General features: G+C 47.5%; 1 protein-coding gene across 1 annotated transcript in view; it reads right to left on the bottom strand.

Annotated features, from left to right (window-relative positions):
• Window positions 1–4,585: 4,585 nt before the first annotated feature.
• Window positions 4,586–22,842, bottom strand: part of LOC8037522 (serine/threonine-protein kinase N2) — a 95,250-nt gene continuing 76,993 nt past the window's right edge. Inside the window, exons 19-21 of the mRNA XM_040214816.3 lie at window positions 20,984–21,064; window positions 19,150–19,209; window positions 4,586–7,821 (exon numbers count right to left, since the gene is read on the bottom strand). Coding sequence (XP_040070750.2) covers window positions 7,678–7,821; window positions 19,150–19,209; window positions 20,984–21,064 — 285 coding nt within the window. The 3' untranslated portion in view covers window positions 4,586–7,677. The remainder of the gene's footprint in view (window positions 7,822–19,149; window positions 19,210–20,983; window positions 21,065–22,842) is intronic.

Below are 22,842 nucleotides of genomic sequence, written 5' to 3' on the forward strand. Positions count from 1 at the left end.
AGTACCACACGTACTGTGCTTGTTGTGAGGCACACAGACACAGTTGCTGGAACTCCTTGAAGTGAGACAACACCCAAAGTTTGGCCATTAATCTCTGTTTATGTCCACATAACTCTCACACTCTGCAGGCTACGAAAGCCACACTAGACCAATCTCACGACAGTGATAGACTATGCAAGGCATGCAACCGCAGTGCGAGTCGTTGTCCGGTTCGGCCCACTCACTGTTACTGTCTGCCTGTACCCTCTTGCTGGTTGGTTTTTGCATGAAGTTGGAGCTCTTTCGCCGATCCCTGAGGGCTCGCCTGGTCGCTTTGACGGTCGTCAGTTTATACGGAATGGGATCAATTCCTCCTTGGCCACTTGGGGCTCGCCAAATCTGTCCTCGGGTCGTCTCTGTCCCACACACTGGATTCTTTTCCCTGACCCTTCTTCTTCGGTCTGCCTATATAGCTCTTCCTATTAGACCCTCCGTGTCCCAACAGGACCTGACTCCTTTCCAATCTAACCACCCCCTCTCTTTTCCCCATCTCCAACTCCACCGAGGATTAGGAAAGAGGTTCGTCGAACTGGCGCCTTATCCCCTTGCTTGCCAAAGACAAGGCCAGCGTGTTCTGCTCTGCCCGTGCCTAAGGTCACGGCCACACTCCCAAAAGCAACAGAGCTTTTATCTGTCGGATGCAAGGGCCTAATAATGCACTTGCATACAACACAGCACCCCTAAGGAATCGTGCACACATCCCATACAACCCACCAGGAAAACACATAGTTACATGAAATAACAGGGAGTTTGCAGGCAAGCTGGTGCTAATTAATCATAATGTAAACTGATACTGTAGTGCAGAAATATTAACACACTTTTAAGTCACACTTAAGTTACATTATAATTGACATAGTTGCACACAGCTGTTTTTTTGCCTTTTATTTTAAAAAGTAAAGAATGTAATATGGTCCATCCTCTACATGTGCAGGTGACAGCGGCTACCCCTTGGAGCCTTGGCTCATCACCCCTGTCCCCGGGAACTATGCGACCTCCACCGCTTGCGGCCGGTTTAATAATTCGCATTCCTCGATCAGGTCTGTTGTGGAGCGCTGCATCGGGCTGTTGAAAAACAGATTCCGGTGTCTGCAAAGGCACCGGGCTCTGTATTACCACCCTTCAACAGCCACCGCCATTATTTCGGCATGTGCAGTGCTCCACTACATCTGCCTTGCATCGAGCGAGCCAGAACCGGAGTCAGACTCCGACCCTGAAGAGTCAGAGTTGGAGCAGTTGGAGTCTGAGCCGAGCTCGGACGGTTCTGAGCCGAGCTCGGAGAGGTCAGCGTCGGCTCCCGAGAGGCTGGCTCCTGCCGGCCCTCCGGTCGGCCTTCCGGTCGGCCTCTCGGACAGGGGGAAGGCTCTGAGGCAGCGCCTTGTCGCCTGGTTCGGAACCCGCCGCAGACGTGCCCGTGCGGAGCGCCACACGCAAGGGGTCCGCCGCCACGACGGTAGTCCCGACCACCAGGGACTCCGTCGGGAAGCCCCTCAGCGCCCTCGCTGCGGTGGTGCCCAGCACGGACGCCGCCAGCGACAGGGAACCTCTCGCCACCACGACTGAGGTCCTGACCACCAAGGACCCCGTCACATTCTTGCCCTCAGTGAAGCCCTCCCCGTGGAAGCCGTAAAGTGCACACTTCGCTTCCTGCTCCACAGTCATGGCCGTCCACAAGCTACATACTCTCTTCAGCTCCTACACCTTGTGAAGTTCGTCGCACAGCCAGCGTGCTGCCTCCGGATACGTGTCGAGTGCATCGCGGTGAAATCGATACAGCCTTTTTTTTATTTTTATGAGCAGAAGGCACGAGACGCAGTCGACAGTGACAGAAAAGGTTCGGAGGTTTAGTTGCCAGACCAACAGGTCATCTGGATTGCCCCTGCAAAGAACTCAGAAGTAATTTAGACTACCTCTAGAAAGAAATGCTTGCTCTTGCAGAGATTGCTTTCTTAGTTGCTGATCGAACCAGGGATATTGTTGTCATGGACATTGTTTCATTTTACAAATGCTTCAAAGCGTCTTGCCTTCTGCTCCATTTTGTTATCTCTTTTATGGTACTTCATCAAAGTTAGGTGATTGTGTTATCTCAAGACAGTGCACATGTAGTTTGTTTTGAAAATTGCTTTATTTCTTAAAGAAAAACCTGTGACTTCATGAATAAAAGTGTGATAACATGGAATGTAATATTTCATTCTTGGAAGTAAAACTGAGCATCGACTGGAACCATGTAAGCAATTGGGCAATCTTAAGTATATATCACAGATATCTTGTTGAACACTCTGGTCTTATTTGAGCACAATAGTTAAATTTCGAAAGGAAAAAAAAAATATATATATATTCTCTGACTAGCATACCACCATATAAACACTGGACCACTTTGAAAGAATAATCACAGATGTTGCGCCAAACATTCTTATTTGAGCACAGCAATAGCAAGTTCTCGAAAGATAAAAAAATTGTTTCTGACTTCAGCAGCCGTCACTCGCGCGCTCCCCGTTGGTTCCGCCGACCCCTCCGCTGCCCCCGGCACACCCGGCTCCTCGTGGTTCGACATTTTGGTTTGAAGAAGGCGCGTAGCGCACATCCCGCATAATATTGGAACAACTTTCTCTCCAATTAATTCTTAAATGTATTGCAAAAGGGTACAAAAAAGCGGTTTGTTTTAACAACGCCCAAAAGGTTTTGATTGTTTTTCAATACTGTTACCTGTACTAGAACAGATGCGACGGCCAGCGACGCACAGGATTGGTTGCCGTTCCTTCGCTAAACGCAGGAACTGCTCCCCGCGTCGTAGTAAATCCTACCCCGTATCCCGCGCGTAGGGACGCCTCAGGGAATGCGTAGCTACTTCCGCTCGTCGGTGGTTGGCTCCGGACGTCGCTGAAACGGGTGACGGGTGTCAAGTTTGCGATGACGTAGCGGCGTCAAAGTGGGCAGAGCCGCCACGTGAGTGTTGCTAGGATACGCTCCTCCTTTGCATTACGTCACTTCCATGTACCTTTTCTCAAATGTCCAACCTAGCGATCCTGGCTGGTTGAACTGAGGTAGGGGAGCTCAGTTGAACTCAACTGTCATTAGCGGCTCGATGACAGTTGGCGCCGCCGTGTAACTCCGGCCGATCGCGATTGAGTCAACTGTCGTTGACTCAATGGCAGTTGAAAGCGCCCGTGTAACTAGGGTATTACGCACTCTTTACGATCAAATCAACAAGGCCGACAGCGTCGCTCAGTTACTTGGTATCGGCCACCAACGGACATTTATTTTTCTTCGTGCTCTTCTCGTGCGTCCCGACTTCAACCAGCAAGAAAAAAGGAAGGAGTACTTAAAACAGACCACGACGATCAAGAACGCAGGATCCACAAACACAGGAGAAGAGCTACAACAGCCACGATTCTGCCGACCGAGCGAGCTCGGCAGAATATAGTAGGCCTAGCAGCAACATCGACTCGACGCACCGTTGCTCCGGCGGTCCTTGGCCAAGACCGTCTGTCCATGACCGGCTGGCCTGCTGAATGGAATATGCCCGCGCGACCCTTGTGGACCCCTACCGGATGAGTAGTTTGATCCCTGAACTAAATTTCAGAGGTCAATATTTTCCCCTTGTCATCTCGATCTCCTTGTTTTCCGAGACAGCGGTGACGAACGCTGTCGTCGAAAAGGGACTCTCATTGATTCTATCTCCTTGTTTTGTGTGATATAGAGCTCAAATAAACGCCATATGGATTACCTTGGCAACTCGGTATGTACACTCTGTTATTAGTATGCCATTTTTATTCTGACTCGACGCTACGTCAGTGTCGAGCTATAGCAGTTCGTGGGAGCTACGCGATGTCGGTCTAACCTTTCTTTGCCGAGTGTCATGTCAGTATCGAGTTGCAATCGTAAAAGATCGGTCCAGAAGCGCTTACCGAAACGCGGTCTAACAGAGCGAATCCAGCACTTCGATCAAACGCGCGTGTCCGCTCCGAGTGTGAACAGGTATTTGGCATTTGCGTGGCTCTTGCTGACACCCTCGTAGTTCAAACATATCCTTTTTAACGTCGGCTTGCAGCTCGCGACTCGCAGCAACTAATACCGGCCGTGCCAGAAGCATGCTCGGGCCGTGTCGTGCAAAGAGCCGCAACGAGAACGAGCTCACTATGGCCAACTACGCTTTGGCTTTCTCCGCCAAGGCTTTGCGAACGCGTTCAGGCCTAGGCGAATTCTGCCGGCACGCCGTATTGCCGCAGAACGGCGCTGCTATTTTGGCACAAGTGATGTCACGAGAACTTCCCCCCATCCACCAGATGAGAATTTGAAATCGTTTAATTATGTTTAAAATTAGTTCTCCTGTGTTTTACAGCGCAATATTTATATTTCCGAGGTGGTGCCTGTCCCTAGCCCATATTTATGCAACAAGATCGGCGTTAAAATTTCGTTTCACTACCCCTTTAAGCAAACATTTGAGTAGCCTCGTGAAGACTCGCATACTTTTTCCTCTGGCTTCCTTCCAGACATATGCCAGCAAAAAGGAAAAAGTTTGACAGCAGAAGAGACAAGACCGCAGGAGTGAAATGAATTAATTTATTTAGTAACAGTACAATCGAACATATATACAAATACACCTAGCATCCTGTCATAAAACGGAAGACCGGCAATCAACAGAGCCTGCCCTACGGGACCTGCAACTTCGTGCAATCGTCTCCGCAAACATTTGTTCCAGCGTTTCCCAGAGATCTGTACAGTACACCGCACTTCCACAAAACATGCAACTGCTCCGTTCCAAAAAAAAAAAAATGTGCGGTCATAAAAACACTGAGAAAGCCCAATTAAAAGAGCTGTTACAAAAAAAGAATGTTGGCACCTGTTTATTTTTTTTCTGGTAAAATTGACACCACCCGGATTTTTAAAAAAAAATGGGAAGAAAGGAAAACGACACATTATCAAAAATAGTGTCCCACGAACCTTGTAAAGAGACGTCCGTTCTGAATCCAGTAGAAAATACGCAGCTTAGTCGCTCTTCCGACTTGAGAAAAACTGGGAGTCGGCACTTGATTAATCGCCGTGCAAATTCCCATAGAGATAAATGCGTCAACATGTGCCAGCGACCGAAAACTAATGCCAGTCGACTCTGCGCAAGATCTCCCATCTCGGAACATGCTACTCCTGCGGCAAAGGGAGATCCTTCTCATGCATAACATTAGTGATCAGTGGTGGTAGCAAAAACAGAGCTCCAAAACTTGCAAGTTTGCTAAAAAAAACTTGTCAAAAAAAAAGTGAAGGCAGGAAAGCTGGCCAGCTTGTGCCTTTTTAGATGATTTCCATGAGTCGTCTACACTCTTCAAACAACACTTCTGCAAACCTCGAAACATACTAGAGACAACGGAGAGCGCAAATTCAATTGCAAGAATGTCTAAAAGAGCATCCACACACTAAAAAAATGCAAACAAGCAGCAACTCCTGACATAGAGGAAACATATTAAAGACAAATGAAGCATCAACACCTAAGTACAACATCTGCGTCCCCCCTTACAAAATGCACCAAGTCGTACAACAGGGCACTTTCTCCGGGGAAAAAAAAAAGAAAAATCACGACGCAAGTGAGGGTGAAAAAGAAAAAAAGAAGGACCTCGATATGGAAGAAAATGATGTATAAATAGTGTTAAAGAAATCTAAAAAAACAACATACATGCAAATGAATGAGAAGACACTACGTGCCAGGCTCACCCAACAGCAAACTCGTAGCAGTGGGGGACGACGCAAACTACCGCACCAAAGAAAACAAATGGAGCGCTTGGGTAGCGTGCAGGCACAGACGATTAAGTGCACGGCACTAGGCACCGTTCCGTGCGCAAAGAAAGGGCGTGCTTTCCACGTCTCCCGTCGCCGCTTATTATTCCAACGCGTGCTTGAGTATTGGTGTGCCGCATACTTGCGAAGTGAGCGTGCACTCGACAAGGTCGCGCACCCCCCGACCTTGGGTCACTACTGGTCGGGCCGTTTTAGAGAACTCCGTTTTACAAAACGCCGTTCTCTAAAACAACCTAGGGCCGATTTAGAGAACGCCACTTCGGGACTCGACAGCAGTCGGTCGTCTACCGGCTCGACGCAGCGCCTCCGAGAAGACCCCCCAAAAAAAAAAACGCCGCTTCTCTTCTTTGAGCACAACTTCCGCGAGGAAAAATAAAAAAAAATATTAAAAAGGCACGTTCTTATTTTGTTCCGCGGCGTGAGCAAAACGACAGTTTGAGGAGAGAACCGTTTGTACTGCGTACACGATTTCAGCGAGCCCTCGCTCCAAAAAGGCAGGTTTCCCCGCGCACGTGTCGCATCTACGGGTGCGCGGGGAATTGGCTTCAGTTGCGGAAGTGCCGGCGGGGAAAAGGGCTGCCGAGATTCCCGTTCAAGCTAGGGAGGCTGATTGCCCCAGACGTTGGTTTGGTCGCGAAGAGGTCGCTAGACATGCTCACGAACTCTAGCCGTCTGCACGCCGCATGGCAATGACCCTCGATGTTCGCGCGTCCACAAAACAAAGTGTGCGTCGTTTCCAAGGCCCCTGATTGGGCGTTCCCTTGCACCGTCTGCGTTACAATTGACACCTTACCGACACCCCCCCGTTTGGGGCAAATCCCAGATCCGGAGTTCCCACTAACGCCCTTCCTTTGGTGCAGACATCGAGTGCTCTTGATACAGCAAAGCTCCGCCTTAACTAACCCGAATCTAACGAGTGCTCGAGATTATTATTGTCCCGACACGTGCTTTGTTCGCCGAAGTCGTCACCGTGTCCTAAACGAAGGTGCTGCCCCGATAGAGGCTCAACTGACCCGTCCCTGAAAGATCGGGGGGCGTGGAATAAACTAGACGAAGCCTGATGGGCATCGAACCACGCTGGCTTTAGGAGGTGGACCAATTAGAGCAAAAACTGTCCGGACTAAACATTTAAACAAAAAGCCCCTTTCCGGCTACAATCCTGCTTATGCGCTATTCCGAGAAAGCACGCTTTACGTAAGTGGTACTTATATCTGATGCACGGTTACGTTCACCAACCCCCAAAGATGCTTTTTCCTTTCTAAATCTGGACAGAGAAGCACTTACGATCACATAGATACGGTAGGTACAGTAAAGAACAGTCTGTGCGAATCAACCACTGTTTGAGATTTTCTTCAGAAACTGCTCTTTACGTCCGGCTCACATCAAAATATGGACAGCAAAACAAAACGGCAAAGCAGTAACATTCGAGACACTGGCAGCGTTTGCGAGCAGCCTACTCGTAAATGCCGCAAGTATATGTTGTTAGTCACTACTGAGATCTTGGTTCGTGCTGGGCCCAAAGAACGGGTGAAAAAGAACCTCTTGTCCCTAATCCTTCCTCTTCCAATTTGGGTGGGACAAAGAGAGCTTGCGGGGACATCTTTGAGAGCCTCCGCGGATCTCTTTGTCGCGCAGCTCACCGGCGGGGTTTATTGCATGCCCGACTTCACTCCCGGAGACACTTTGCACTCTCGGGTCCAGAGTAGACTCCGCAAAGACGCTCGAGAATCCTAACCGGTGAGGGTGTGACCTTTCTACCACAGAACAGGGAACACAGACGAGCAGTCCCGGAGCGACTCCCGGGCAACTTCGGAGCAACCTTTGGGCAACTCCGGGGCAGAGGCGGGGGGCCTAGCACCAGCCGCCCACGTAGGTGAAGTCTCTGAAGTGGTTCTGCTCCTCCGCCGTGAGCGGTCGGGGGTCCTTGGGGGCGGTCAGCACCGCACGCTCCGACGTGAACTCCTCGTCGAAGTTGCTCACGTCCTCCAAGTTTTTCTGCAGCAGACGAGCAGTTTCGTTTACTCTTCCTTACCGTGAGGAAAATTGCCGCTTTTTAAAGGGTGCATGAAACATTTTTTATTACGGTGGCAGCTGCCCTTTCCCGACAAAAGAATGCTCATGAATGATCTCCACTTTACAGCAGAGGCGGTGCTCTCTTTCTCCCCATTGATCCACGCTCACGGCAAGGGTCTTTCCCCCTCCCTTCCCCCCTAGAGGCCGCCCCTGTTTTTGCTCAGACGACGCTTTTATTATTAAAATAATTAGAGCCATCCTGTCAATTTGTGAGATGCACTGGTCTTAAGGTGGAACGTGGGAATTAAAAATATATTCGCTATTTATGCACCAAATTGAATGAAATCTTGTACATATATGTAGGTAATTATGGCAATCTCAAAACAGCAACTACTTTAAGGATACCTTTTATACTTCCCAAGTTATGAGATTAAGTATACTCAAAAATTTATCCCAAAATTAGTTAATTAAACAAAGACCCATTCTGTGCAAAGAAGCTGTTAGTTTATTTTTGCAATCTCAGTAAATGTAGAAAAAAAAATTATACATGCAAACCATTTAAAAATAAATATTAATTACAAAATTTTTACTGAAGACACATGCAAATTGATAGCTTTATAGCACTGCTCCAAGTCTCGGGTATTATATGCAAAAGACAGAAGCATTCTATCATCATTGTTCAAGAAATGCCGGAGGGTTGGGTCAAGACAGTTGCCTAACATATAGAACTTGGGGAAAATTATGCGAAAGTATTTTTGTTCTGTCCAATGCGGCACAGACGTGGGACACCTAGAATCCACCTGGGCAGCAGTCCTTTGATGTGGAAGGCATGCTCGGATGGTGCCTTGCCGCTGTCTTCAGTTTTTTTGAAGCTGCACCATGCACTCCGTCGGCCTTCTTGATCCGCCGTGCGTCCTTTTTGGCTGCTCGTCGCAGAGAGCACGAGCCCGGATTGAACCCCAGTTGACAGGTGATGGCTTGCAGGGCCTTCCTTCATCCACTACTAAACCTGCAGAGTGCCTCTGCAACAGCACTCTCAACACTCATGAGAGAGGTGAACTGACTCCTCTTGGACTGGATGGTCCACATGACGTTGCTTAGACTCTCGAGGGCATTTTGAGTTTTGCCCTGCTGGCACCTTTCAAGGAGCTGCCTTTGCTGAGACGCAATTGTAGATCAGCAGGAGCGCTGCCTGAACATGCGCTGGGAGCTTGTGCTTGTGTGGAGGGGCTGCCTCTCCCTTGGCTGCTGCACAGTTGAATGTGCACCACAAGTCTGTCCCGATGGGACAGAGCTCGTGATGTGGCTCTTCATAACTTGATGTAACGTGGTAGTATGTAGCCACGATGGCCTTCTCCATGCCACGGACATCATTGGGATGGCTCTTGATAGCCCAGCCATAATAGTTAGTCTTTTAATCAGGCCCTGTGTCAGTTGTCCTTTCCCACTCATGCTGAGCTCACAATCTTTGCTCTTATTCTTTTCGACCAGGTTTCGTAGAGCCGTGCCATTTCTCTTTTTCACATGGTTTACGCACTTTTGTCTCTTGATGGGTATAAACGCATACACTCTGTTCTCGTTGAGGGCAGTGAATGTGCGGCCTTCTCCATCACAAAGTACATTTGTGTAGCGAAGTTTGTGCTTCAAGTGCGACCGCTCAAACACTGTCTTGGCTGCCACCACTTCCATCTGTCCGGAGTGCACATGGGTGTTCTTTTGGCATTCAGGCTTGTGCTCCTGGAGCCACTGCGGGTATCGGCTGTCACCAGGCTCGGGGCCAAAGGAACAGCCGTGGCAGTAGTTAGATAGGACACAGAGCTTCAAGACCAGGCCCAGTTCAATCACGCACCCCACGCCAACATGGCTCTTGTGTCCTCTAGTCAATTATGTTCCATCATACATGACGTCAATGTTTCCCGGTGCACCGCCTAGCTCCCCGTAGATCCCTTCTGTGCCCTTTCTGCCTCGATCGCTGTGGCTGCTGATCTAGCAGCAGGGTGGCTGTACTTCTTTTGCAGCCTCTGGTAGGACTTATGGTGAAGCCCTCGGTGGGAGATATCCATCTGGGAGAAGGTGGCGTTAATTGCAGTTTGCTTTTTCCCCAATGGACTGCACGGCCCTCAGAGCACGCATATTGACTTCAAAAGGGGTCACCTTCTGTGCTCCATCGCATCTTGGGGATGACCACTCACTGTTTATGATACCACACACATCGCAAAAGAGTTGCATCTTTGTTGCAAGACCCAGGCAGTTGGCGGTCTCCACCCAAAGTGATGTCATTCCGCACTGGCTGCAGTTGGCAGAAGAAAGCAGATCGTTGAGCAACTTTTTGTTCACTAAAAAAAGCGACGGTTTGGCAGCCACGTCGTTGTCACTGTCGTCACTGGCGTGGTTCAAGAGCTCGAATTTACGCTTCGTGGCTGAAGTTGACGACAAAGCATCTAGCACGTCGACTTTTTTTTTCTCTCGTCGTGCGATTTCATCGCTACTCGCAGCTGGAGCCGAAATGAGCAACTGTATGTTGGACGCGCAAGCAGACACCTTAGTGTCTGCACTTGCACCATTCGACGAGGTGATGTTGGTTTCAAAGTGTTTAGAAGAGGAGATCACGTAGCCGTTTCGGGAAGATCGGTGTCGTCGGAGATTACCGCCGCCACTGGTAGCTTCACGCTCTTATTCCACGCTTTCTGGCATCTCCCATACTTGTGGACTGTCCAAAACTTTTTTCCCTTGGGGTTCATGAGGGTGCACAACTATCTGACACAACTTGCCGTGCCAGAAGTGGTCAAAGGCGTGAAAATGTCAACGCGAGAAAATGTGAGTCGCGCTTTTGTCAAAACAAAAACCACTCCAAACAGCAAAAAAAAAAAAATGTCGCAAAATGATTAAAAAGTCTTTAACCTCGAGCTCAACCACACGTGATGACTTCCCTAATACAACTTGAATGTAAAGTGAAGCAACGAGGCGGAAAAAAAAACTTCTTTTGCGTGAAACGAAACTACTTGCAAGCTGAAATCAAAGGAGCGACGCCGCAGCAGACGACAAAACAAGCTCCTTCTACCCAAAGCCGCTCCACGGGCGCACGCGGCGCCGGCTGTGCCACTGTGTGGATACGCGTCAGCCAGACGGAGAGCCTCTCTCCTACCACGTGACTCAAGCGGCCAATCGCCTTCCTCATTTTGTTGTTTTTTTGTTTGCATCGAGCGCTCTTGTTGTTTCCTGGAAAAATACGGCACCGCGGCTATAGAAGCTGAATTCATCCTCTCTGCGGCAATAGCAAGATGGCGCCGCTCAGTCAAGCGGGCCGCGGACTAGCTGCTGTACAAAGTGAGCTCCTGAGGTGCAATTTTCTCGCAATTTTTTATGTCAACGCGTTATAAAAACAGTCAGTTCTTTTTTTATAGCGCTTGTTTCAGTTTCATAACTCACGATAGTCAAAACGAAGACCCGAGGATCCCCCCCCCAAAAAAAAACAACTGAAAAATCGAATATTTGGACAAAATTTGCCGTTTTATTTGCCGCGTCCCCCTTAACCTTTCAGATAGAAAAATATTTTCTAGGGTTGTGCGAATATTGAAATGTTCTAATACGAATCGAATATGAATATTAAAAAAACAAAAGCTTCCAATATCAAATGTGTTTTGAATATGAATGCACCACTAAGAAACAGAAAAACGACATGCAAATACCCTTCTTTAGGGGTGTGCGAATATTCGAATATACAAATTCGAATCGAATAGAAAGTTCCCAAATAATTCGATTCGCGAATCGAATTCCTAGTATTCGGTCATTCGAATATTTGATTTATTCGGCCAAAGACGCGCAGTCGGCGCGGAGCAGACAAAAAACCCGTTTTTTCTCCCGATGTTAGCACCATGATGTTCGACAAACCATGCGAGAAACACCTCTTGGTCCTACCATTCCACAAAAATCTAAAGCACAGGTTAGAAAAAAGAAAAGTAAGGAACGCCACAAACTTTATAGCACACAGATTTACTCATGGTCGTGACACAATCTACCCTTGAATCACAACCGAAACATCCCGTTTGCGCCGCTTCCAGAGAGGAATTGTTGGGAAGCCGGAATTCCGCACCATGCCTACTTCTTTTCACGAGTAAAGCCCCTCGTTTCAAATCGAAGCGCCGATGTAGAACACACTTGCCGCACTCACAGAAATCAGCGACTGCACGATCACAGAAAGAAAAACTGCATTGAACACGCCGATGAAACCAGCCGAGTTATCATCGTCGTTCTTTTGGAACCGCAAGCCGCAAATTCTGATTCGGAATGAAACGGAACGAAAAAATAGTGTGCCTAGATTTGAGAGGGTTTCCAACCGTTTGATAGCCGCATTTGAATTACGAACTGCGAAAAGGTGATGAAAAGACGAAAGCGTTGATCGGGCAGGCGCTGAGGCTCTTACGTTTGCTCGCGCTCACCTTCTTTCTACGCTAGAATACAATACATGCACACTTACGACCAATGTGCGCAGGAGCCGTCTTCGTAGTTTCAGTTTCGCTTGCTCCTTCTTTTAAATCTAAGCTCTTTAAAACAGGATAGATGGACGGAGGAATGGATGCTTAGCGGCAGTTGGACAGTGACTAGCGCCACCTAACCACATGTGTTTTTTCTTACTTCAGATTACAGTATAGAAAACTTACAACGTAACTACTTATAGTGCAGGACCGGGTATAACGCGTTTTTTTTAAACCACCGGTTGCCTCCCATAGAACTCCATGTAATTACATACTACTTAAAATGCAAGCGCACGAAGGGAAATACCGGTTATAGCACGGTTTTTGGAACGACCCGCGCAGCGAGCACGCTTCCCTGTGCGACACTAGATAACGGCGCTGACGGCGCTAGTCGCAAGCGGCACTCGTGGGGCAAGGAGGTTGCTCGAAGGAGCGGGGAGAAGCGAAGAGAGAGGCTTCAGTTGCCATAGCGACGAATGGACGCACGCACGTGTCGTTCACGTGCGCACGTCCCTCGGCTGCGTTGGAAAACAACCGCAACAACAGACCAATCGCAGGTCGAGGAGGAGTGTTCGCGCGCGTTGCATGCCGGTCGCGGGCCGGCTGCTTCTATCCGCAAACATGGCATCGGTTGTGATCGTCGTCGTTCATCGTTCCGCCTAAAAGCGCTATCCTTGACTGTGAATTTTCGTTGTGTGTCGCTATGATAACCGAGCACGTACTAGAAGGGAAGATCCACCTACTCATGCGGCAATGTCGTGGCGGCACTCTCAAGACGGCAGAAACGCCCGTGTCGTCGTGTTTGTTTACTTCGACTACAGTGGTGCTTTCTAAGCATTTGTGTCCTTGAACATCGCCCGGATTTCTTATTTGGCGCATTTCATGCGTGTGCTCAAGTTGAAGGTATTACTGGCGGATTTTCACGCGTTTTCATCGCCGGAGAAAAGTGATTAGGGTTAGCAATCCTGAACGCTCGCAACGTCCGTCCGCAACCCGCGACGCCGTTAAAAGGCTGCGCCAGGCAAAAGCCGCTCATTTCTTTCAAAATGTGTGACACACTTGAGACAGAACTGTACTACTCTGGTGAAATAAAGACTTTCCTCAAACTAAGCTTTATTTTTCATCTAACAAAAAATAAAGTCTTTTACAAAGGTAAGTTGTCTCATGACATGTATTTTGGCCTGAAAAATTGAGAGAGGCTTCATGACGTAACGTGGGGATCGCAGTACACCCATATGACGATATTTGAATGCTGTTCATAGATTGGACCCGAGCATTGCGTGGGCACTCGATTTGGGCTCGTGATAATTACTAGCTCGCGAAGCGTCCGGGTAGTGGCCCGTGTCCAATCGCTGCAACGACGACAATAGCCGAGCCATAACAACAATATCTGGAACTCAGCGCGTGCCTTGTGCTTTGCCAACCCCAGCGTGTGGCTATGATCTACATTGGCGGCATAAATCGGCTCCAGATCACGTGGCCGCTTGTTCTGGCTGCGAGCTGAGGGGGTGAACGCTGCTCGTTGTACTTTAATTTTTTTCTGGGACTTCTATTGCGTGGGGTGAAAAACGAACGCGTGTTTCATAGGTCATTAACATTAGGGATCCGTCCTAAGCGGTATTTGCGCAAAGTACAAAAATTGTTGCATCGCCCCTTTAACAGTTATCTGCTCATAAATATAATATAAATGCCCAGGTTACCTTTTTCTCCCTTAAAATTGAGACCAAATATCACAAAATGTTCCTTTTCTGAGATATACAAATATAAAAAAGGACATATCGCGGTGTCAGGTCGTGCTTTTAAAGAGAAAAAGGCACATGTGGCTGTAACTTTTGAGTTTTTTGTGACGCTTAGGGTAGATAGATAATGTTTGCGCCATAAAATTGGATCTTTAGTGCCCAACGTCCATCAGCAGCTGCTTTTGTTTTTCACCAGAATTTTTATTCATTTGAGCTTTTGTTTTGTACGAGATGCATATTCTGCACCAGGCACATACTCTGCACATATAATAATCTCATTTACAGCACACTTTCAAAAATTCCTACAAATCACTATTCAATATTCGATTCGATATTCGGCTTTTTGTAGCGTGAGCTACACTGGCCGAGGTAGAGCAGTTTTGCGTGGCTCGCATAATGAGCCGTGTTCCGTGCTGCGCATGCGCGCAGCACGGAACACGGCGCACAGCTGGCGTGCCGGAGCCGCCGTTGCCGCGTTTGCCTCGCTGGTCTGCGCATTCCAGAGGAGTGACGTCATAGCCGCGGCAGACGCACTGGCGCCGCCTCGTGCCCAGCTGTGCCCTCTGTTGCGCACTAGCCAAGTCTGACGCTGCACCGGAGCCGCTTGGTAGCGCCTCTCATTTTGTGTGCATAAGCTCACGCTACGCATATCCTGGCATAGCCGAGCTAAGCCACCGCAATTTTTTTTCTTAATTCAATTCGATATTCACACACCCCTACTTTTCTTACTACCTTCAAGAGCAAAAATGATGTTAACAAATTCAAGCAAATGAAACTACCTGACAGCACATAAACAATGCAACTGGTAACACAGCTATTATACCTTGACTAGTAATCACCTGTCAACTGGACATGAAAGCAGGCAAAAGGTGCAACTGATTAGTTATACAAATTGACAAAATTAAGAGCGTACAAAACTGCACATGTCTACAAGTCGAAACACAAGATTTTCAAAGAGGAGATCAAGCCCCATAGAAAGTGAAATTTTCATAAAGCTATTCCAAATATCAAAAAACAAGTTTTTCCCTGGAGCATGTCCTCTGAAAAAACACATGCAAAGGAAAAAAAACATTTTTTTTTAAACAGCTTAGATGGAAAAAGGACGCCATAAAACAATATTACAACGAAGAAAAAAAAATTCTTAGAGTTACATTTACGGCGCAAAACGAATTTGTAGTTGGCGCCCGCGGGCACCGCGGAAAAGTGGTCCTTATTTATCACGTGGTGCTTGCGTTCTTTCGGAAGCTTCCTATGGCCTCTAAAAGTAACTTATTCATCTTTGTTTAAAGTATAACAAAAAACTAAGATGAATGAGTAACCTTTAGAGCCCAAAGGAAACTCCTGAAAAAGCGCAAGCAGACGTGGTAGACCTGTGCGCCGGTCAGGCGACGGCGGCGGCGCCCCGAAGCAGACAAACTTGTGCGGCGGCGGCGACGGCGGCGTGGAGAAACGCGTTGAAGCGGCGTTCGCACAACGCTCCACGTGCGGCGGCGACGCAGCGCCAACTACAATTTCATATAGTGCCATAAATATAGCTCTAAAAATATTTTTTCTTCGTTGTAAAATCGTTTTATGACATCCTTTTTTCATCTAAGCTGTCTAAAAAAAATGTTTTTTTCCTTTGCATGTGTCCTTTAAAGGAACAATAACACCCCCCAAAAATTTTTTTTCCTTTTTTTGTCATTCGATTCATTATGATGTCGGAACACTACCCAATTAATATTTTGCTACAGAGTCACAAATTGTTTTAATAAAGGCAAAAAACGCAACTGCTCGAAACTCCAACCGAAACCCCCGCACTGCACAGAGAACTGGAGAGGATTCGCCTCGAGATCGAACCGTGTCGCCACCGTGCGGCCGAAATTGGAAACGCGCGAAAGCGGGGATACCGCCGTGCGTCGTCTGCTACGGGCGCACGTTCAGAAGCATGGATCTCGACGACGCAAGCCCGTTTCAGGCTGAGCTTGACATTCCTTATTAAATGTTTTGTTTTTATTGCCGTTTCTTCTTACTAAAGGTTGTTTTGTATCGTTTCCCTTGCGTAGAAATTCAGCAAAGCGATTATTATTAAGTCGGAAGCTTCCATAATCTTAGTGTGTTGGTTTGTATACAATCGCTGGTCCATCGTATTTTAGTTATCTCGCACAAACCGTGGCATTCATAAAGCATTGAATGATGAGTGGGTCTGTGGTTTGGTTAGAAAATTAACCCGACTGATCGCTATCCTTTAATAGACTAATCAATCAATAAATCCGTATGTTGATTTTTCTCCGGTCATATTGCGTGAAAGACGTTAAAAATACAGATTTTTTTACTGGTTTCACTATGTCATAAATGACATATTGCATTCCCATTCTAAACTTCACGTTGTGAGTCCTACATAAATATGAACACGGGGAGCCTTTTAAAATGAAGCATTTTTTAAAGTTTTTATTTAAACAGTATAATCACCCTCGGTGAAATGACAAGCACGCTGAAGTGGTTTACCGTGCAAGCCAGTGTCGCAAAAGAAATAAAGACGTCAAAAATATTAAAGCAGTCATTTTTTACTTCTTGTTGACTTTCTCCAGCGCAAGACTCCAATTAACCGGCAAAAGAAATTGCAATTAAAGCATTACTTGAATAATCTGAAAGTTAATCTATGAACTGCCACGTTAGGTGAGGGCGGAGGGTGATCGGAAAGTCTCTTGAAGGTCGCTAGCCCTCATCAGTAAAAGAGTATCACTGCGGCCGATGCTGTCTGTGTCGTGGTGCGCGTCGTTTGTTTGGGCTGCAGAGTCTACTGTGTTTGAATAGAAGATTATTTAGCCAGAAATTTATAGTATTGGCCTCTTGACATCCGCGGCCCTAACCAAGAAAATTGAAGCGGGTGAACCCACACTACCGAGAAAAGCATTTAATAACAGCAACATTGCTGCGTTGCTCGGTTATACCCGTTTATGACAGTCACGGCAGATGTATTAGAACAGTTTGTTTCACTTGTTTCAGATGTCCTGCCAACCGTGCAGTTTGCAGATCTTAACTAGAAGAGACACTCTCTCCTCATCGCAACGCAGTAGATTTGTTCAGACTCCAAGAAACGTACCCACACTATGGCACAGTAAAAGGGCAGAGGAACTCAATAGCATGGTAATTTCCAATACAGCGCTAACTTATCTTCATTTTAAATATTTATAATACTGCAAAAGCTAGAAGTTAAAAAAAAGCATAGAAGCTGCGATTTCACAGCCCACAGTACCAGTATTATGTTATCTGGGTTTGAATTTATTGTTTTTTTTTATTGCCACGTTGATGAACCGATACATCAATTTTAAAACAAACAAATATTTAACATAAATACTCCAGTTCAGCCAGAGACAGGCATCATTCGTGGTGATCCATGCTTTCCAACGTCTGCCTAGAGCAGACGACGCACCCACAGAAGCGATTATATAAATTTAGGCTGCACGCTGGCAACACGATTCGATCTTCACTGAAGCACCGAACAGTACCGCATCCTTTTCCGCTAAAATTGTTTTCCCACCGATAGTATGCGACAAAATAAACGCAAGAATCTACGCCGTCTCGCGCGCGAACGTGGAGAGCCTATGGGGCGGCCGTTCTCCTATCCCCGCTTTGATGATGATGATAGCGCGACCGTAGCGCCTCCTCTAGGTTGATCTCGAGGCCAATAGAGTGAGTGGCGGAAGTCACCTAACTACACCCAACCGTGCGTTTCTTTTTGTTTTTTTTCCCCCGCGCAGCAGACAAAATGCATTGCGGGATTTGTTTGCCGTGCGATTCCTTTGCAGTTATGTTTGTTCATATGTCATGAACAACTAAAAACCTCGGCGAGCATAATACCCTGTCAGTGTCCCTTTAAACGGGTCTTTTTGTAGTAGGGGGCGTTCGTTATAAAGGTGTTTGGTTGCACATAAAATTTCATGTCCCTGAAAGTAGGGCACCCAGCTCTCATGAAGAAGTACATTTCCAATTGCACCTCTACAGCATGTTTTGGCAGAGACAAGAGAGTTTAATACTAAGCTACAATAAATTAGCCGAGAAAGAATAAGTGTAGTAAAATCGTTTTTTAATTATTGTTAAAAATAATATTGCAACACATGTCCTGCTCGGCAAAAGTCCCTCCTCAGGAAACCCACATGTGTTGACCACGATAAAGTTTCATTAAACGAAACGCCCAAAAAGCTAAATGTTTGCATTTGACTAACATATGTATATTCTCAAAGTTAAAATGCGGGTTTGCAGGCATTGCCTTTTCTTTGGGTCGAAGAGGTATTTTGTTTTACTGGTGTTTGGTGTTTAATTGCAGCTTGTTTGCTGTAAGCACAGTACACACTTTTTAAAAAATCTGAGTTAGGACGCCCCCCTAATAAGATTGAAATAAGACTTCAGACACATAAATTTTAAGGTGTCTACATTACAACTTTTACTGTCTATACAGTTCAAGGACCCCTTCAGCCTCCCTTTAAGCCCAAGAGCCAGTTGCTCGCGCATTCAAAAAGCTTGCTGAAGCATCACAAAGAGACAATGGTGTGGCATAATCTGCTTCCATACAAAACCCTGCCCTAGGCAGCACCTGAACTGAGAGCACCGCCCATCCCATAAAGCCTACAACATTTTTCCCTCGCTACAAATCTTATGGAATGCAAGGACATGGGTCCTTGCATTCCATGGATAGGTTACTGCCCATGTTAATATTTCCTTCGTTAAGGTATAGAAACAAGCTTGCTCCGTATGTCGACAAAACAATGCTTCTTTCCATTATCTCCATACATACATCTGCCCTTCCTTGACACGTGCAAACGGAGGGTGTGCAGAAAAATCAAAGCTATCTGTTAACTCCCTTGTTCTGTTTCTTCGTAGGGCCGGCAATCGCTCGGTGTTTTCAATTTTTCGTAACGATACTTTGTTCATAAAGCGGGCCGGGTGAGGGCCAGGGAGATCATGGTACGTAACCGGCGGTGTATGAACCTCCCCAAGTTCCACGTGCGAGTCAGCCAGAAAAAAGAAACATCACTATTGTCCTACAATAGGAGTTAGGCAGACAGTATGGAGCAAGGCTGGAAGCTGAAAGCGGACGTTTCAAGGGTGCTTACCACGCTGGGCACAAAGGGCGGCTTGAGCTTCTTGGTCAGCAGGTCCTCCCAGTTGATGTTCTGAACAGACAAAAAACCCCCGGGTCCGTCAAGACGGCCAGAAACAGGCAGCAAGATTGCGGAAACGGTCAAACACCCTAACCGAGTCTCTTTTCTTCTCAAATTAATGGCCGCTGTGCGCTTTCATATTGATGTCAGCAACAACTCAAGAAATGGACCCCGCAGGAATGACACCGAGCTGTGTGGTGTTCTAGTGCAAACTGTCTCTTTTACTTGGCACGACCCACAACTGTCGTTCCCAACAAAGCTTGTGCAGAAAGCTGGTGCAGAGTCCTATACGGTAACTGGATGGTGTCCACCCTTTCCAAAATTACCTAACCATTTTCATCAAATGCACTGGTTCTGAGGTACCACAGTCGCCGTTGCCTGCTTGCTAGAGTCGAGCCCAGTTATATGGAATCCGGGTATCTGGAAATATTGTCTATTTCTAACAGGGAGGCACTGAACACGTGGTTTGCACACATCGTAGATAAATGGCTCTGGCCACGGAAGCAAAAGGCAGCAAAAGGTGCCTCGATTCTTTAAACCCAATATAAATAATATAAAAAAAGTCCTAGACGAGCGTGTTGACAACTGTTGTGCAATCCGCATTAAACACCTCCCAGTTGGAGAGATGTGTCGTCCTGTCCTCGTCATTTATGTAATTCTCCTCTAACACCGTAACTTCATTGGCACGCTCCATTTCTACGAGTATTTTTCTATCACTGGTTTTGTTTTTACGTTATTTTCTTCTTTTTACGAGTGCATTTACGACTGTCCTTTTCGTTGCTTGCCTATTTTCTACAAATAAAGAGTGGTTTGTTCAATATCTCGCTTTTCTAGTTTTATTTTTTTATTTTCCCGTTCTGTCGTCCGGGCTGCTGTCGTCCGGGCTGCCGAGGTCACGGCCCGAGACGCGTGGAGATTCCAATTCAAGCTCCAGTAAACCTACTTTTGCACATTGAATTATCGATATATTACACTATTCTGCCGTCGCCTTTGGATTCATTATACCCGGGTAGCATCGAAAGTCGTTGCAAAGGGAACAAATGTCGCAGGAGCTGGTGCGTCGTGCCGTTGGATGTCGCAATGCCGGCGGTTTAGCGTGACACCCAGTGCCGGGGGAAAAGACAAGTCGACGCAAGGACCGCCGCCGCTCCCGACTACTTTTGTTTCCGTCGACCGTCTGCTTGCCGAGCGACCCGCAGCGGGCATCCAATGCACCCACCTTCGCTGAGATTGTGACGGGCAACGGCGCGACGCTTCCAGGAGGTCTTTGGGTGGAAATCGAGGGAACGCTTTGCACGACGCGGTAAGCCCACCGGTCGAAGATGCGCTGCGGGCACCTTAACTTCTAGCAGCGGAGCGCTGCCATAGGCTCCGACTGGAGGTTGCTCCAACCAGGTTTGGGCGGAGGTTTCCGCTTAAATGTTTTCTGCAAAGCGTGCTCTCGCATCTAGAAAGCCGGCGCAGCTTTCTGTCCGCTCGAATTGCGCCACTTTCGGTTAGTTAAATTCGAAACGAGACAGAAACGCTCGGAGCCCCAATAATTGGAGCCGAGTTAGAACAGTTCTTTCACCGCAGACAAGCGTAACCGCTCGGATCGCCGTCGGCAGTCAAAGAATAGATTCTTCCGGCGGAAGAGGCCGCCGCAGCTTTGTTCGCAGTGACCGGCGTTTCTTCCTTCTCACGGTGAAACGACTCGGCAATGAGCGAAGTCGTTCCACCGGGAAAAGGGCGAGACTCGACGACGAAGCGTACAAAATGCTTCCGGAGGCGCCTTGTCCACACTCACCCTGAAGAAGGCTTGCTTCTTGACGTCGTCGGCGTCCTTCTCGCTCGTGCCCAGTCGCCTCTCGGGATTCTTCCTCAGCAACTGAAGGGAATGTCGCGCGTTTACTAAACGGCCCTGTGGCACGAGTGCCTACGGTCGAGCGAGGCAGAGTTCGGCAACGAGTTCCATCGGACGGGCCTTTAAACACCGGCAAATAGCGAAACAATGTTGGCCAACTCAAGTTAGCTTAAACTGGAAATGTTTTTCTTTATCACCCAGGGGTTCCATTTTGGTCAAGCTGAGAGCATCCTCGCCTGCTGATCGCAAGGACCAGTAAGAAGGTCTCACCAACATACAAATAGTAGTGACAGAGATCTCGCAGCCCCTGATGTGCTCTACCTTAGTACTCCTTCATCACCGGTCGATGCCAGCTTCCGTAAGGATAAGAACAACTTGAGATTTGTGAATGAAGCGCAGGTTGTCAATGACTTCCAACGTGAAGAAGCAGACAATCAAAATTTCAGAGTGGCTCTAATCTCACTTAGCTGCGGTGCTGGATTTGTAATGCACAGTCAATCTTTTTTTTTTTTTTTTTTCAGCGTGTTAGTAAATGATGTACAATGTTTCCTTTCCATCCGTGAATGGCGCTTTGTATCAGCCGAACCGCATTCTTCACGCTTGCTAGCATACGAACAGTCTACGAAGGCTATCTTCACTCGCTTTACAAAAGGCAATTTCGGTCTCGCCCTTGGGATGACCAAAACCGGACCCCGTGCGACTCTCAGAGTAGAGTCCGGCGAGGAGACTCATGAAGACGACAATCAGTGTGAGACGCGAAAACAAAGAGGAACAAGTTAAACGAGCTTGATCATGTCAACAAAGACTGGTAAGCACAGAATGTGCCATAGGCCTTTCAGGGAAGAAGAGAAGGGCATCCCAACGGCACTGCTTACCCGAGGTTCGCCTTCATTTCTGACACACGCCACGAGATGGCACTATATGACACGAAAGGTTGCGAAGCGCGCAAGCTCATTCCCGCGCGAATGAGCTCGCTCTTGCATGGTCCGTACCACTAATTCTGGATAGCCAAGTTGGCCAAGCACTTGGCTCACAATTTCAAGAGGGTGAATCTCCGTGAAATCTCGCCGGGGGACTAAAGTCGTTTTTATGGTCCTCTATGGGCCTAACATTTTTGTGCGTCGATCTTTTGTTACAACCAGCCGCTACAGAACTCCACGAAAATTGGCTGATAAAACACATTTTGCATTAAAAAGTGTAAGTAAACATAGGGATAATGACTTAAACAGAGAATGTGTTTTATCCATGGATTTCCATCAAGTTCTGTAACATCTGGCTGTAACGGCCGGCTGTAGCAGCCAGTTGTAACGAAAAACCTGCATTGAAAAGACCCACACAAAACCACATAAAAAGACCAGTTCCCCGGCAGGATTCAAACTCATTGCCCTGAGGTAGTGAGCCAAGTGCTTTGCCGACTGAGCTACCCAAGGTCGCTGGTATGGACCATGAAAAAGAGAGCTCCTTTGCACAGCGCCTGAATGAGCTCGCATCCTTGGTGGCCTTTCCAGTCACATAGTGCCACTTTACGACGCCTGTCAGGAATGGAAGCGAATCTTGGGTGGGCAGTGCCGTCGAGACTCCCTTCTCCTCTTCCTCAAAAGGCACACATTCTGTGCTAACCAGTCTTTGTCAGGATGATCGAGCTTGTATACTTTTTTACAGCAGAGCTGTTAAGGGCTAGTTTCCCCAGGATTGTTTCTGCCAGCAAACAAATGATCACACAAAACTCGGGACACAGCCACCACCATCTATGAGCGACGGCAGGGACCAGACAATTGGCTTGCCAGTTACCTGGGTGCCGC

The sequence above is a fragment of the Ixodes scapularis genome, unplaced genomic scaffold (genome assembly GCF_016920785.2).
Source record: "Ixodes scapularis isolate PalLabHiFi unplaced genomic scaffold, ASM1692078v2 PGA_scaffold3__209_contigs__length_174095766, whole genome shotgun sequence".
Taxonomy (NCBI): Eukaryota; Metazoa; Arthropoda; class Arachnida; order Ixodida; family Ixodidae; genus Ixodes; species Ixodes scapularis.